The 16,071-nt window shown below is 36.7% G+C and overlaps 4 protein-coding genes and 1 long non-coding RNA gene across 8 annotated transcripts; 3 read left to right on the top strand and 2 right to left on the bottom strand.

Annotated features, from left to right (window-relative positions):
* Nucleotides 1–1,931: 1,931 nt before the first annotated feature.
* Nucleotides 1,932–2,906, top strand: LOC116159971 (trihelix transcription factor GT-4-like). The gene is made up of 3 exons (XM_031473081.1): nucleotides 1,932–2,089; nucleotides 2,139–2,407; nucleotides 2,460–2,906. Exons 1-3 carry the CDS (start codon nucleotides 1,990–1,992, stop codon nucleotides 2,640–2,642), a joined length of 552 nt encoding a protein of 183 aa, XP_031328941.1. The 5' UTR covers nucleotides 1,932–1,989; the 3' UTR covers nucleotides 2,643–2,906.
* Nucleotides 2,907–4,206: 1,300 nt separating this feature from the next.
* On the bottom strand, nucleotides 4,207–5,531 carry LOC116159491. 2 transcript variants are annotated; one of them, XM_031472470.1, is made up of 3 exons: nucleotides 5,083–5,531; nucleotides 4,588–5,022; nucleotides 4,207–4,535 (listed from the first exon to the last, which is right to left on the bottom strand). In XM_031472470.1, the coding sequence occupies exons 2-3, from the start codon at nucleotides 4,996–4,998 to the stop codon at nucleotides 4,320–4,322; spliced, it is 627 nt and encodes a 208-aa protein (XP_031328330.1). In that variant the 5' UTR covers nucleotides 4,999–5,022; nucleotides 5,083–5,531; the 3' UTR covers nucleotides 4,207–4,319. The 2 variants fall into 2 exon arrangements, with proteins under 2 accessions (XP_031328330.1, XP_031328329.1); XM_031472469.1 differs by having other exon boundaries at nucleotides 4,588–5,531.
* Nucleotides 5,532–10,168: 4,637 nt separating this feature from the next.
* On the top strand, nucleotides 10,169–13,240 carry LOC116159612. 2 transcript variants are annotated; one of them, XM_031472635.1, is made up of 6 exons: nucleotides 10,169–10,882; nucleotides 10,948–11,322; nucleotides 11,380–11,903; nucleotides 12,010–12,168; nucleotides 12,252–12,497; nucleotides 12,637–13,240. In XM_031472635.1, the coding sequence occupies exons 3-6, from the start codon at nucleotides 11,523–11,525 to the stop codon at nucleotides 12,790–12,792; spliced, it is 942 nt and encodes a 313-aa protein (XP_031328495.1). In that variant the 5' UTR covers nucleotides 10,169–10,882; nucleotides 10,948–11,322; nucleotides 11,380–11,522; the 3' UTR covers nucleotides 12,793–13,240. The 2 variants fall into 2 exon arrangements, with proteins under 2 accessions (XP_031328495.1, XP_031328496.1); XM_031472636.1 differs by lacking the exon at nucleotides 10,169–10,882 and having other exon boundaries at nucleotides 10,893–11,322.
* Nucleotides 13,241–13,256: 16 nt separating this feature from the next.
* Nucleotides 13,257–14,183, top strand: LOC116159611. Its single transcript, XR_004143013.1, has 2 exons — nucleotides 13,257–13,984; nucleotides 14,030–14,183. It is a non-coding gene; the product is annotated as an uncharacterized LOC116159611 (long non-coding RNA).
* Nucleotides 14,184–14,259: 76 nt separating this feature from the next.
* Nucleotides 14,260–15,549, bottom strand: LOC116159610. 2 transcript variants are annotated; one of them, XM_031472634.1, is made up of 3 exons: nucleotides 15,134–15,549; nucleotides 15,014–15,082; nucleotides 14,264–14,966 (listed from the first exon to the last, which is right to left on the bottom strand). In XM_031472634.1, exons 1-3 carry the CDS (start codon nucleotides 15,285–15,287, stop codon nucleotides 14,359–14,361), a joined length of 831 nt encoding a protein of 276 aa, XP_031328494.1. In that variant the 5' UTR covers nucleotides 15,288–15,549; the 3' UTR covers nucleotides 14,264–14,358. The 2 variants fall into 2 exon arrangements, with proteins under 2 accessions (XP_031328493.1, XP_031328494.1); XM_031472633.1 differs by having other exon boundaries at nucleotides 14,260–14,966; nucleotides 15,014–15,549.
* Between the last annotated feature and the right edge of the window lie 522 nt (nucleotides 15,550–16,071).

The raw sequence follows: 16,071 nt of genomic DNA, 5'->3' as shown, positions 1-16,071 counted from the left end.
TCCGCACCAAATCAAAGTTTCAAACAGATTCAACGGATTCAATCCACAGAGTTGTATATAAGTAAATAGAGAGGCAGTACATACGACCTGCGCGTGGAAAAATAACTCCAACTACAGGGGCCGACTTTTAATGGCGGAGCCGTTGGGACTCATGCGCAGTGCGTGAAAGGGGAATCAGCACGATTTTTGGGTGCATTCAGTTACATAATCACAAAACAAAACAGCAGTAACTTTTCAGATGCTTCAGATTCATTTGTAAATAAACAGACGCTTTGGAGCAATAATTTAAGCATGCCCATTACATTATACTCTTTACCGCCATTTCAATGTTTAGAAGGCGACGATCTGTACATAAATAAAGGTTATTTTAAAATGCTCCTAGAAAAGTGCAAGAAAAGATCAAATATACGGGTGGAAGGAAAACTCTTCGCAAGCAATTGTTGAAACTTGGTTTTCGATACAAGAAGTGTCGGGACAAACGTAGGTTGGTAATGGAAAGAAGTGACATTGTAGTATGGCATCTTGTTATTTAAGAAGATTAAAAGAAAATGAACAACCTGAATGTGACAAGAAACCCGTTATATACTTGGACGAAACCTATATTCACCCATCGTACGGAGTGAGTAAATGCTAACAATCATCAGATGAAGTATCGGAAGTTTATAATAGGGCTGGTCAGAGGTACATCGTAGTATGCTGGTAGTCGTTCTGGTTTTGTAGAGGATGTTGTACAGTAATTATTACGATGATATGAATCATACCAACTTTATGCAGTGGTTAGAGAAGCAGCTTATACCCAATTTACCAGCAAACTCACGCACCTTATCAGTGTTCAAATAAATAAGCCACCAACAATGAATAATCGTAAAGTGATACGTTCTTGGTTAGAAGCAAATAACATTCCTACGAAAAATGAATTTATTGACAATGTACAATTTATTGTGAACACCGGCAGTTCCGATGATGATTAGTGGTCAAGTGACGATAATGAATGAAAAAAGTTAAAGGTTGTGTGATAATTTAGTCAATGTGAGTGTTATTAATTTCAAGTCAGACACTTCTGCTGTGTAAATATGGACAGTTATATATTATTATTATATATTATATTATCAGAATTGTAAATTGTGTTGAACATCTAACAATCTTAAATGTGTTTTACGATTTGTAGAAATAAAATTATTAATTTTACTGTTTCCCCTTGAAGTAATGCAACTCATATCGCGTGGCCCACTTATTTATATTTAGTAGAGTCAAATTTTGCATGAGAATGTACAGTTTAAATTTCCAACGTCCTCGGACACGCCCTGTCAGGGACTTTCTGAGCGTGGTGCCACTGTACATACCCTCTGCCGATGCTCCATTTTTGAGATATTTGAGTTATTGGCATTTGAAGTTTGTCGACTTTGTGGCTACCCGTATTCAAACTGTGTTTTCGGCATTGCTCACCTGAAATTTTGTCCCGCACCAAAATAAAATTTCAACTTATTTTATTCTTTCATTGCTTATTTTTATACTCACTGAGTGCATAAATAGATCTTTAAACTCGATCGCACGACAAATATACGATTTTCTTTATACCAGAATCTCAAAAAATCTTTTCTCGATTCTGATGTAAGCCCCTTACCAGCTTTGTATTGTAGTCTACTGTATTAAAAGTTCTTAACGATTGTAATGTTTCTTATTTATTCAAGACACAGTGTTAACAACATCATTCACCACACATTGAATTTCTTTTCAATTTTTGTTGCAATGAGAAACCATATTATTCTCAAGCCGAACCTGCTTTAAGGATCATTTAATTTGAAGCCGGTTCTGTTGTCCATTACTGCGCACACTCACCAACGGCCTGCGCAAGGTTCAATTGGAGTCAATTTTTCGCTACAAGACTGTCTCTCTATTTACTTATATACAACTCTGTGATTCAATCGCAATTTTCTAACCTTACTTTTTATTTCTTGTTTATTTGCAAAAATTGTTGCATTTGCCAAAATGTGCTCCGGAAGTGGAAACTTAACATTAAGCTTACAAGAGGCAGATGTTGTTTATGATATTGTTGTATCCCAGGAGGATTATAATCTCGCCACAACAGGTTTTAATTAAATGAAAAATGTCAAAAATTACAATTTTTATGCTTTTAGATATGATTTTTGCCCAAGAATTACTAAATAACCATAAGGAAACTTTGCAAAACACTGTAGTGGAAAAGTCACCAGAAGAAAGGTACCTTACACCCAGTACTTCTACATATAGTGAAGATTCACAGTCAAGCGAAGCATCTTGGTCTGATGCCGAAACACTATTGTTGATATCTTTATATCATGAAAATAAAGATGCCTTTACGAATGCAAAAAAACGGAAGCATGTTTGGGAAATAATAGCGGAGCAAATGTCTGCACATAATTATTTTGTAAGAAATTGGTAACATCGTAAATGATAAATGTGTAATATAATTCTTTTAGCGCAAACCCGAAAAGTTGGAAAGGAAGTGGACCAATTTACTACGGGTATACAGGTCTATAAAAGATAACAAGGGCCCCAAGAAAAGTGGAAGGGGGGCACAACATTATAAATATTATAACCATATTGACGAAATTATTGGCGATAAGCCATCACCTCTGAACCACAAGCTGTTATTAATGTAGGCATCAATAGAACAACAGTCCCTGGATTAGAGACACATGCAGATACTGACAAAGAAGAGAATATAGAGAGTGAAGGAACAAGCGGTACATCTACGCCAACACAATCAATTAATGAAACACCATTAAAGAAGCGTAAGGTATATAACTTGGCAACGGAAAGGTTGAAACAAAAAGAGGTGCGCCATAAGGAAAGAATGGAATTGGAAAAAGCAAAAATTAAACTAGAAGAAAAAAAAGTTACTTTATTGGAAAAATATTTAAAGATAATGGCAAACGAACAAGATTCACAATAAGTTTTTTTTTATGTTAAAAGAATTGATAAGTTTCTTAAGATTTATTTAGCTGTGTTTATGTTATTAGATATTAGTTTATTATATTATACAGTTTCCATAAATATATCGTCATTAAAATCTTTACGCATTTGGCATATATTGTGTAACACGCAAGATGCCCCTATACAATTTATTATGAAAATTGTCGTAAGATTATCAAATTTTTGAAGCCTCCTGAAACGACCTTTTAAATGACCATACGCATTTTCGACCACAATTCTAGTGCTAGAGTGCCGGTAATTAAAATCTTTATCATCATTACTTAGATGACCATTATCCTTTTTTGGAGTACTCAACCAGTCTAAAGCAGGGTATGCAGAATCTCCTATTAATTTGTATTTGCCATAAAACAAGTCTGCAGGATTTTCTGTTGCTGTTTTATATAAGGCAGAACGTCGAAAAACCCTAGCATCATGCATAGATCCAGGCTCTCCTACATAAATGTCAATAAATACCATTTTGCTATTTACAACCCCTTGCATAATGATGCTATGGTATCCTTTCCTGTTACAATAATCTTCAGGGTGAACTTTAGGTCTATTAATTCTAAAATGGGTTCCATCTATGGCTCCAATTACATTACTTATATTTTTCTTTTTTTCAAAGCTTATAGATTCATCAACAGCTTTAACATCAGTAGGCCACTTTATATAGTCACCACTAATCCTAATAAGATATTCCGTAACAACTTTTTTGCGCGATCGGTCATTTCTGACTATTTACCATGTGTGTTTCCATGACAGTAGGTGGAATTTACCAGTTGCTATGATTACGACGACGCCAAAATTACTTACCGAACACAACAGAACAGCAAAAATACTTACCGACGCCTTTTTAAAAACAATCAATTCAAATTCAAAATCAACAGTCAAAGTCTTACATTACATTTAATTTTTATTTATTTATTGTTATATTAAAAGTACAGTTTGTGCTGTTGTTTCCAATATAAACAATACGTTCTTCATTAGAACCGGAAGCAATAGAGATGGTGTTTGAAGACGTGCTATGGTTTTGATTGACACATTCCAATTCACTGTTACTACCAGTACATAAAATTTTATTGGCAAATTCAATTTTGTTTTGTAGAGAATCTTCGACATAGCCTTCGGCCACCGTCGAAGACCTCCATCCACCATGCCTTTTTAAACCTAATACATCTACACCTTTATTAACCAAAAAATTGGCTGAAGTGCGCCGAAATGCATGACCTGTATAATCGTTCGATCCTTCTAATTTCAAATATGTTGCAATTTTTGATGGCCATTTCCCAATCGTCCCTTTTCCAACTACTTGTTGACTGCATTTTCCGTTACGATAATTTAAGAACAGGTGTGCCGAAACTACGTTAGGTGGGTCGAAGTTTAATGTATTTTCGATAAATTTCCAAATAGGAAACTTTGTCGTCCACTTGACTTGTTACAGTAAATGTCCGTTGGATATTTGTTTTCGAGTTGGGAATTTTTACTACAAGAAGGGCTCCATGGTCTTCAATATCTGCAACTTTCATGTTGTACAGCTCCTCTCTCCTGCAAGCCCCTGCCACGCCAAGAATCATAGCTACCTATAGATGCAACACAAATAATGGAGACACAAATTTTATAATTTAAACTTACTTTGTGGATAAGGAATATTTCATCGGGCGCCTCATTTAAAAATTTCACCATATCATTTTTCGTGAAGACTTGAGCTTTTTTTGGTCTATGACCAACATTTTTTCTTTTAAGATAAGCAATTAACGTGGAAAATGTCGAAATATTAATAGATTCATATAAAAATATTGTGCTCTTTAGCATGGAATATTCTGCCCATAAACTTCCTGGACTCTTCAGCTTATCACTTCGTTTAACGAAATAAGCCAACAGAACCTTCTCGGTAACACCTACATTTCTCTCACTGCACCACTGTTTAAAAATGTTGTACGTATTCTCGTACCGGATCCTTGACTTTTGTGGTATTACCGCCGAACATCCAATGTCCCATGCTTCTTCTATTTCGTCTATTAGATCGCTGTCGGAATCGCTCATAACTGAAGTATAAAAGCTAGAAAACTACAGACACAATTTGATGAATTTATTATTTTCAGTTTTGACAAATAACAAACTCGTTACCTAGTGATATAAGTACCTATACAATACCACTTCGATCATTTCGATTTATTCCGCTCGTTCTTTTCTCAGTAAGTAGTATTTCTAATGATTGCATAATTTTTATTCCGATCGCGCAAAAAATGTTATAAGCACGTCGAACGTTAAGGGTTACCGTTCTCAGACAATAATTGGAGTCGTCGCTGCGCTCCTCCTCCAAACAATTGTCTTCGAACGGTAAAAATCCCTTACCGTTCTCCATACTTAATATACTATTACAGTACCATGTGCACAACTTAATGTGACATCAAACCTGTCCCCAATTTGTCGGAAAGTTTCAATGTTAGCCAAGTACCACACAGTCAATAACACTGCCTTGGTACTAGTAACACGAGGCCAACCACCCTGTTTGAGTGAGACATTAGGATCATAGCGTTCAATTAATGTGGAAATACTAGTTCGGTCCATTCTAAAATGACTTTTAAAGTCATCCACTGCATAATTCAGAACTATTGTTTCAACATAATCCTTAATTCTTATGTGATTGTCCCTTTCATCATCGTCACTACTATTACTACTTGAAGTACTCATTGCATCCATTGGGGTTAACAATTGATCCTAAAGGTGAAATAAACGATAGTCAGGAATGTAATAAATAATAATGGTTTGTTACCAAAACAAATTTGTTAATATCCATCTGGTTTATTTACTAACCTAACAAATAAAAAATGTCAGACGTGAATTACGTTCTTTTGCAACTGATTCTATCGCAAATAACCCAACCTTACAAAATCATGTTCTTTTGATTTTTTTACGTTCAGAAGTTGCGATCGGAACTGCACTGATCTGGATTCAAAATCCAAAAGCAAAAGAAAGCACCTATTATTTCAAGTTTTTATGGTCGGTTTCTCCAACATTATTTCTTACTTCACTTCGACTTAAGTTCAACGTTACTAAGCAATTGATTCATTTCGACCAAGCACGACCAAATAACACGGCGCTATAACTTAAGCCTTACTTAAGTTTTGTTGGAGAAACCCAGCAATCGTATAATAATAATAATAATAATAATAATAATAATACATATATATACATATATATATATATAATAACAAAAAGCAGTCATTATCAACACATGCCATATTGTTCGTAAATTTCTAAACATAACACAAGATACTACATACAGAAATGATCCACAACGTATACATGCAAACAACAGCACTCGCTCACAACACGGTACACAACATACTGTAATATCTCCACCTCTAACCCAAACAAACACACAAATACAACTTACCGAACAAACAAGTACAACAAATGATACAACATATACTACAATCAGAGATTCACCTCTGAAGCAAACCACATTATCACCACCCATTAGTATTCAACCCAAACGCAAAAGCCTAAACAGCACTTTAGACTCACCACATGACACACAACATACTGTAATATTTCCAAACTTAACTCAACCAATCACACAAACACAACTTCCTGAACAAACAAACGCAATAAATACAAGTAACGCAACACGCACTACAAAGACGCCCTCACCCACACGGCCTAGCACAGCTAAAAAACACAAAACTCCTTCTTCACAGAAACACACCACATTTTCACAACCCACTCGTATTCAACCGAAACGCAAAAACCTTAACAGAACTACAGGCTCACAACATACTAAAATATCTCCAGCAAAAACCCAAGCAACCTCTCAAATACAACCTCAAGAACAAAGAAACACCATAAATACAACTAACGCAACATACACTACAAAGACAGGTCCACCCAATAAAATTACGCGCCCTAGCACAGTTAAAAAACACATAACTCCTTCTTCACAGAAACACACCACATTTTCACAACCCACTCGTATTCAACCGCAACGCAAAAACCTTAAGAGAACTACAGGCTCACAACATACTAAAATATCTCCACCAAAAACCCAAGCAACTTCACAAATACAACCTCAAGAACAAAGAAACATCATAAATACAAGTAACGCAACATGCACTACAAAGGCAGGTCCACCCAATAAAGTTACACGCCCTAGCACAATTAAAAAACACATAACTCCTTCTTCACCGAAGCACACCACGTTATCACAACCCACTTGTATTCAACCCAAACGCAAAAACCTATACAGCACTACTAGCTCACAAAATACTGTAATATCTCCATCAATAACCCAAGCAACCTCACAAATACGACCTCAAGAACAAAGAAACACCATAAACACAAGTAACGCAACATGTACTACAAAGACAGGTCCATCCAATAAAGTTACACGCCCTAGCACAGTTAAAAAACACAATACTCCTTCTTCTCAGAAACAACCCACTCGTATAAAACCGAAACGCAAAAACCTTAACAGCACCACAGGCTCACAAAATACTGCAATATCTCCACCAAAAACCCAAGCAACCTCACAAATACGACCTCAGGAACAAAGAAACACTATAAATACAATTAAAAAACACAAAACTCCTTCTTCACAGAAACACACCACGTTATCACAACCCACTCGTATTCAACCCAAACGCAAAGCCAAAGAAACATTTACACAATAAACTCCATTTTATAAAATTACAGGAATTATTATAATGATTTTTTTTGTTTTGTTTTGTTTTCCTCTTTCCTGATAGCGTTGGCTATTGTGCCCATCAATAGGTATGTTGGTAAGTACGAATTACATTATCCCTAGATGTCCAATGTACGTGTGTGATATTATTATTATTTTTTTTTTTTTTACTACATAACTTCACCAGACACAGACACAGACACTAATCGTTACTTGATTTTAATCCGTGCGATTAGTTAACCAGGCTAGACCTGAGTTCTCACAAGAAACACCGATAATAATAATAAACCCCTGTGGGTTCGGGGATAGAATAGGCCCACTCTCGCCCTAGAGATCGTAAAAGGCGATCAATGGGCACTAAAGGTGACCAGTCCAACCACCTTTAGTACTTACCTACCCACTTTACTTTCCAACTCCCACGTCCATGTTCCCTACTTTCCTACATTATACACAACACGCAGGTGGATATTTGCTTACGCGAATATCTTGAAGAGTGACGCCTTCACGTGTTCCTAGTCACCCCATATTCTTATGAAAATGGAGTTTAAACAAAGCCTCGGAAAAATGCCGCTACCTGAGGAGCGTCAGGGCACGTCTGGAGCTATCGCTGGGCGTTGCAGTATGCGAGCCGATAGTGACGAGTTGGTGAACAGGCGGCCGCTCGTCGGGATACCCGAAACCTCTACAGCCGAAAGAAGACTACGAAGAGGACAACGACCACCTGAAGAGGACCGCCATGAAGAGACCTTTGTGCCTGCTTCTCAACCGCTTGTGGATGGGACCAGCGCAAAGGATACCTCCAAAAGACGTATGAAATGGGACGAAGGGATGAATCGCTTCATTTTCGGTACGTATCTGGAGATCACGAAGATGGAAACGGACAGGACAGCATACAGAGGTAAACTATATCACGCGTTCATTACACAATACCCACATTTAGCACACTTGACAGAACAACGCATTGCAGACCAACGTAGAGTTATTTACATTATCCCTAGATGTCCAATGTACGTGTGTGTTTATTAGACCTTTGTAGCTATTTTTACAATAGATAAGGCTAGTCACACAAAGAAAATCAATAGGTATAAAACACACACATTGTACAAATATTGGACAAACATTATTATTTAGATGACATTCAAGTACTCTTGGATTGTGTAACAACACTTTACAATGAGTAGGTCTTTGAGCACATTTTTGAAAGTGTTTGTGTTAGTGATATTCTTGATGTCAGGTGATAGTGCATTGTAAAGGTAACACCCTGCGTACTGGACCGACTTCTTGAATTTTGAGTGATGGCATTTCGGAAGATATAAATTATCTCCAGATCTAGTGGAATATTCATGGTTGTCACGGTTTCGTTTTAAAAAAGTCGGTGTTTATGAATGTACACTAAAATTTTTAACAAGTAAACTGACACAAAGGTTAAAAGTCTATTGTTTCTAAACGTGTCTCTACACGATTCGTTAAATTTTAGATTGTATATACGCCGGATTACTCGTTTTTGTAAGGTAAACACTCTACAAGCTTCTGTTGCTTGTATCCCCACACGATAATGTTGTAACTAAAAGCAGAATACACTTTGGCATAGTAAACTGAGAGTAACGCATTTTTGTCCAGGTAATTAGTTAAATTAAGGAAAAGATAGTGTAGTTTTTTTAATTTTGTACAGACGAGGTATAATCATAAGCTTTGAGTCTTTATTCACCGTGGCTTTGAGTTAGGTACTAATTCTGGCTCAACGTCATAAAGACATTACCGTGACATAATCTGCGGTATATCTTCTATTCTTATGGCAATAATTCTAATATTAAATAAAAGAATATTTGGTTATGAGCTGTTTCACAGTAGACCAAAGTCTTGCGGTTCCAGACGAAGAGGCATTTTCATAATTTAATGCTAACTAAGAGCTTGCAAGTTTTCTTTTAACTTATTTAGTTCTAACATAAAATTCGTTGATTTAAAAAAAATTGCAAATTAGGTTTTACATTAGTTTGCAAAACCAATGTTATAAAATGGAATGAATCAGCGTTTCCAAATTCTGCCGACGCCGCATCCTAACGCACGATTTTTTGCACACTACCTATTTCAAACTGCTAAGTACGGCGCTAAGCTTTAACGTTTTTATTATCTATTCGTTAAGTGGTTAGGTAATAGACACCTAACTTATTTTAATTGCACTCCTTCATTAATCCTGTGATTAGGCGAAATATAATTTGGGTATTCATACCAAAAGGGTGTATAAGTGTGCTGTGTTTGGATGTAAGAGCAATTATGATTCTACTAGAAAAAAAGATGATTTTTCAACACGTGTATCCGTCTTTAAAGCTCCTCGAGTAAGTTCAATATTTAATTATTAAAGACTAGAAGGAGTATTTAACATTACATTTCAGGGGATGATCGAAAGTTGGAAACTAGTAATACCAATTCCTAAAGACAAAATTAACGAAAACACCAGAGTTTGTGAGAAACATTTCGAACCACATTTTGTTGTAAGAGAAACTAGTGAAAACTCTTTACCAGATGGAACTATACTTAAAACGTGCAAGCCTCCCAGACTAACACCTAATGCTGTGCCAACAATATTCAACTTAGGTCCAGATTCACACCTCCAATTAAAACGGTTCTTGAAGGTACAATTCAAGATAGTGCGCTGTGCTGCGCATTGGGTCCTACAAGCCGTCAGGATAAAGACATACAAGACGTAGCTTCGCCAGATTCATCAATCACTCTGCACCAGGAAGTTAAAGCAAGTAGTAGCAGCATGTGTGATTCATTTGCTTTTACTTTGCAAGAAAACCCCCAGCAGACTACTTTGCCACATTCCATGTGGACATTTATTAAAAAAGAAGAAATTCTTACCTATTTTGAAGTTGTTTTGAAACAAGACATACAAGTCATAGAAAAGCAAGTGGCGATAAAGAAGTGAAACCGATAGTGATAATAAATAGTAAGAAAACTGACATAACAGGAAATATCAAAAATTTTGAAGAATTGGCTACTTTCTTGAAAGACGTGAATAGTTATGAAGCATGTCCTGGTTCAGGGAAAGAAGTGGAAAGGTGCAAAGGATACTACGCTAAGCCAGATCTTGATCAGACAAAAAATGTAAAAAGATGTAAATATTGTGCTGCGAAGAGACAATCAGATATTAGGTTAGAAAGAAGGCGAAGAGTAAAAAGGATAGCATTCAGGAAACAAACAAAAAAATTGCGATACGAAAAAAGAACGTTAACTAAAAAGGTATGTACTAAACGTTTAATATAAAAATTAGACAACACGATATATACATAACATCTTCTCAACAGGTCAAAAAACTAGAGGGAGTATTAGAAGCCATACAAAAGAAGTATGATGATATTAACGAATCACAAATTGAAGTGATCGTTAAGAAATTGCCTTCACGCCAACAGGAAGCAGTCAAAGTTTGCATTTCTGCAGCGCAAGCCAAAACACCTAATGGCCGGCGATATACTCAGCAGTGGGTGTACGAGTGTACATTGTTAAAAATAAAATCTCCAGCGCTCTACCGAAAAATGATAAGAGATCAGACACTTCCCTTGCCCTCAACAAGAACATTACAAAGATACATGAAAAACTAAAACCATCATTTGGTTTCCTTCCTGGAATCTTTGAGCTATTAAAACAGAAATGTAAAGTGATGGAAATCGATTAACGACATGGTAAGTAAAATAAGATGTGTAACAGATGAAATTCATTGTGTTCAATCCTCATTACAGGTTGCCTCATTTTTGATGAAATCAGTTTGTGTTCTGCACTAAATTTTAACAAAAATACACTGAAGATTGATGGGTTTGTAAATCTTGGAAATTATACTCCAGAAGAATTGACTGATCAGCCAGGCGACCATGCGCTCGTCTTTATGTTCAAACCGTGGAAAAAGACATGGTTTCAAACAATAGCGGCATTTCTAGGAAAGGGTGCATTGAAGGGACCACTTCTAGTAAAACTTGCTCTAGAGGCAACATGTTTACTAGAACAATGTGATCTTCATGTTGACATGTGGGTGTGTGATGGAGCTCCTTGGAACAGGAATATGTGGGCGGAGGTAGGCCTAAGCAACCCCTTTAGTCAAAGAAAAACAAAACAGGAGGGTATGAACATGATCGCTAATAAAGGTCGAACAAGCTTTCAACATCCTTGTGATGAAGATAGAAGAATCTATATGTGTTCAGATTTTCCACACTTAATTAAGTCATTGAAAAGCAGAATATTTCCAAACGAAAAAGGACTGGTTAAAGATGTAAGTACCAATGAAATTTATAGACCTATTTCATCACAAAATAATATCAAGTTTAGTTTATTTAACGCAATGACTAATTTATTGTTATTGATTTATTGCATTGCAGCTTGTAACTCCTGACGGAATAGTCAAATTTTCGCATTGGGTAGCACTTTATGAGGCAGATAATGTCAGAGGTAAACCTATTCAACGATGTCACAAGCTATCACGAGACCACCTATATCTCCCCAATTATCAAAAAATGAATGTAGGCATGGCATTCGGTGTAAGTTGATCATTTTTTTAAAATCAATGTTGCAGTACATATACATTAGCGAATGTATGGTTCCTTTTTTACATCTAAAATAGTTTTTTAGCAAAACTGTTGCTGATGCGATGGAAGCGTATCAGGAGGAGGGATATCCGAATTTGGAAGACAGCGCCCCAACTATAGCCTTCATTCGTAGAATTAATACTCTAATAGATGCTATGAACGCAAATACTCCATGGAATAGCATCAGACCGGGGGAAAGTGTTACGTATGAAGCTGATGCGTGCGAAAGTAAAGATGAGGACACTGTGCACAAATTTGAAACGAAAAAGTGTGCAAGAAAGGTATGAACAGTTTAATCTTTTTCTACATAAAATTTGTATAGGTAGTCAGCATCAGGTGTGTTGCTGCATCAATAATGATTTGTAAATTTGTACACAGAAACAAAGTAATATATTTTAAAGACACACATTTGCACAACAGGTTATAAACGAGTTTCTGGACTCTTTAGTGGAGATGTCTGAAATGCCCGTACCGCAGCACGCGAAGCTAGCTCATCAAACCCAATATGGTCTTTATGTGACTCTCTGCAGTGCATTGGAAGTGGCAGATTATCTTATTAATTGTTGTAAAGCGTAAACTTTACTTTAGTTCAATAGAATTATTTTAACCAGCTGTTAGGCAACAATATGTTCATTTGCCACAGAATGGTAGTATACAGTGTTAACCAAAACTGCCTGTATTGTATTATCATTGGGCGCGTTCAGGGACGGTCAGCAGCTGACGGCTGATGCTTAGATGGCTAACAAGTTGCTAAGGTTAGCCACCCATGTTCCCTGAATGACACACTTAAGCTGAGTGCCACTTGCATTTGAGGTTATGTTATAAAATATAAATTTTTTAACATGATCGAACCAAATATTGTGGATTTCTTATTCAACGACGATGTAAACTTCTGGCAAAGCAAGAAAGCTTCTTGGCTGTCGGGGACAGATTTAATCTGTCGAGTGGATCAGGCCACTATATTTTTATGAATTTTATTTCTGCGGTGGGTCATTTAACGCACCAATTTATTGAGTGGCCAAATGCGAGAACATCGAAATAGCATCAAGAATAGAAACAAAATATGGTAAATATGTGTAGTTAGAGTAGGGCTCTGGGGTCTCATATAGTACCTGTAATAGGAGTTGCCCCAAAATTTCACACGTTTGCCACTAGGACCACGTATAAAGGTAGTACTGAGAGTTGGGGAGAGGAAATAATTACTTTAACCCAAAAAGGGAAAGCATGTGTAAATCTTGGGGCGGCCCCTACTATCGCTACCTTTGAGTATACTCCTAGGAGTATGATGAAAGTCGCTATTATATCACACTCCAGAGTCCCACTCTATCCCCAATACCTATAGGTAACTAAATAATATATTTACCAGGCATACCAGGTGTCGTGGGTGCTATAGATGGAACCCACATACAAATAAAACAACCAACACATAACCCCGTAGATTTCTTTAATAGAAAAGATGTACACTCGGTGGTTTTACAAGGAATTTGCAACGATAAATTAATATTTACAGATGTATATATTGGTATGCCAGGCCGACTGCATGATGCGCGAATTTTTAGAAATAGCCCAATCTATAATAGACTTGTAAACAATCCTGCTTTATTAACACCACAGCAACACTTACTCGGAGATGCAGCTTATCCGCTGCTTGATAATCTCTTAAAACCATACAGGGATAATGGCCACCTTACAGAAGTACAAATTCGGTTTAACGAAGTGATGAGTAGCATACGGTCGATGATCGAAAGGTGCTTTGGTCTATTGAAAGGTAATGAATATGCTCAAAAGAGAACAAACCTGATTCTTTTTGCAGGAAAATGGAGAAGACTAAAATATCTTGATATGTCTCTAGCAGATAAACTACCTCAAGTTATATTGGCAGCTTGTATTCTGCATAACTTTATTCTGATCATCGATAATGATGCAGATAACCAGAATGACAATGGTCACAATGGTGATGACATAGGTATACAGCATGCAGAATTTTATGAGGAAGATGTTGGAAGAAATGCAGAAATAAAAAGAGATTATATAGCTTCACTATTGTAATAGGTATATGTACTTATAATAAAACACATTATTCGTTCATAAATATGTCGCTATACAAAGTAAGCATAAGCATTTTACAAAACATGAGAAAAGTTATGTTTGTGAATTTGGAGGTGAATTTAAATATTTTTCGAACAGATCTAATTTTTTCTTCTGAATTTCATTAAAGGTCTCCATTTGAATTCTAATGTTTTTAATCTCTTCTACCTTCTTGGCTTCTATTTCTAATTGTTTTTTACGAAAAACGTCTAATCGTTTCCACTTCGATGAAAGTTGTGGCGTACATGCTTGTACAGATGAGGCATGCGTTGGTGTCGATTGTGGTGATGATCCATTTTCAGTAATAACAATTGGTGTCTTTGGCGGCTGTGAAGAGGCCACCACATTGACAGGTTTCACACTTTTATCACGGGCAAATACTTCCTCGAAGCGATCGAAATATTCCCATGCTATCCTACCTCTACCTGTAGCGACCTTAGTCTTATTATTATCTAAAATTTTTATGTAGGTACTACGCATATTACGCATTTTTTTATCAAGTGCGTCAGATGACACTGTATATCCTTTGTTCTTCATTTTCCCTGCGATCTCATTCCACAGATCTTTTTTTTTATACTTCGGATTTCTAAATTTTTCGATTAACTTTTCGTATTCATCTATGAAGAACAGAATGCTTTGGCGACTCCATCTAAATTTTTCACCTTATAAAATATGTTATTAGTACATGTATTAATTGGTATTCACCTACCTTCTTTACTAGCTTCTGCATCTTGCACAGCATCCAAATTGTTTGTGTCACCACCTTCTAATTCGATCTCTAAAACAGTCGTAAGTAATGCATTACAGGAATAACGTGTATAGTTTGCACCTTCATTATACATCGCATCAACTTCACTTTCATCGACTGTAGTATCGTTTTGGTAATTTAAATAATTACTTGTTGAAGGTGTGGGTACCGGCCGCAACCGTATGGTATTATTTTTACCGACGACGTAATTTTCCACAATAACTACCTTGTTCATCTTGTCCTGCACACTGGTCTACAAGTAATAACTATTTGGCGTGAAAGGTTTAGGTTATTTTTAATGCAGTTCGCATATGAGTTTGCACTTTGCAGTTCTTTTGTGAGGTTATGACGAGAACGCTGACGGCGCTGAGTACAAACAGCTGAAAACTTAAGTGCTAACCTATTTTGTCAGCCGCTGACACAGAATTCTAAGTCAGCGGACGCATTCAGGGTAATTGCTTAGTAAGCTACTTGGCCGCTGACCGTCCCTGAATGAGCCCATTATTAGAAATATATTCGTGTTTGGCTCTTGGCAGTAGTCTGTTCTGTCTTAAAACCATGTTGTTTTATTTACATTTTAACAGATTATGAGACTTAAAGCGTGCCTCAGAATCGTTTTCTGCGTTTTTTCGCGTACGTGAAGTGCGTGCAGGCCGGTGTGTGCGTATTTTTTCTCCTCGCTTCGCACGTGATGGAAACCACAGGTCGTTGACCCTGTCGTTAGATTAGTGCGAGTTTCAAAAAACTGTGCATATTTTACGTGAAAATGAACCTTGTGCGAATAGTAAAATCGTGTTTTGAATAAAGGTCGTTCGTCTCAACGTTTCGCAACGTGAGTGTACAGTGTGGGGCCTAGGAGATCGGATTCGGATTAAGATGGCGTCCTCGTGCAGCTTTAGCGATGGAAACGGGATGGAACGTGGCCTTAAATTAAACGACGACAATTATTTCGCCTGGCATGTGAAAATGAGAGCATTGATGTACCAGCGGGATTGCTACGATGCAGTAGATCCGGGTTT

This window comes from Photinus pyralis, unplaced genomic scaffold (genome assembly GCF_008802855.1).
Source record: "Photinus pyralis isolate 1611_PpyrPB1 unplaced genomic scaffold, Ppyr1.3 Ppyr1.4_LG1, whole genome shotgun sequence".
NCBI classification, from domain to species: domain Eukaryota; kingdom Metazoa; phylum Arthropoda; class Insecta; order Coleoptera; family Lampyridae; genus Photinus; species Photinus pyralis.
Note: the sequence above shows the minus strand (reverse complement) of the source record. Positions and strands in the feature narration are given on the sequence as shown.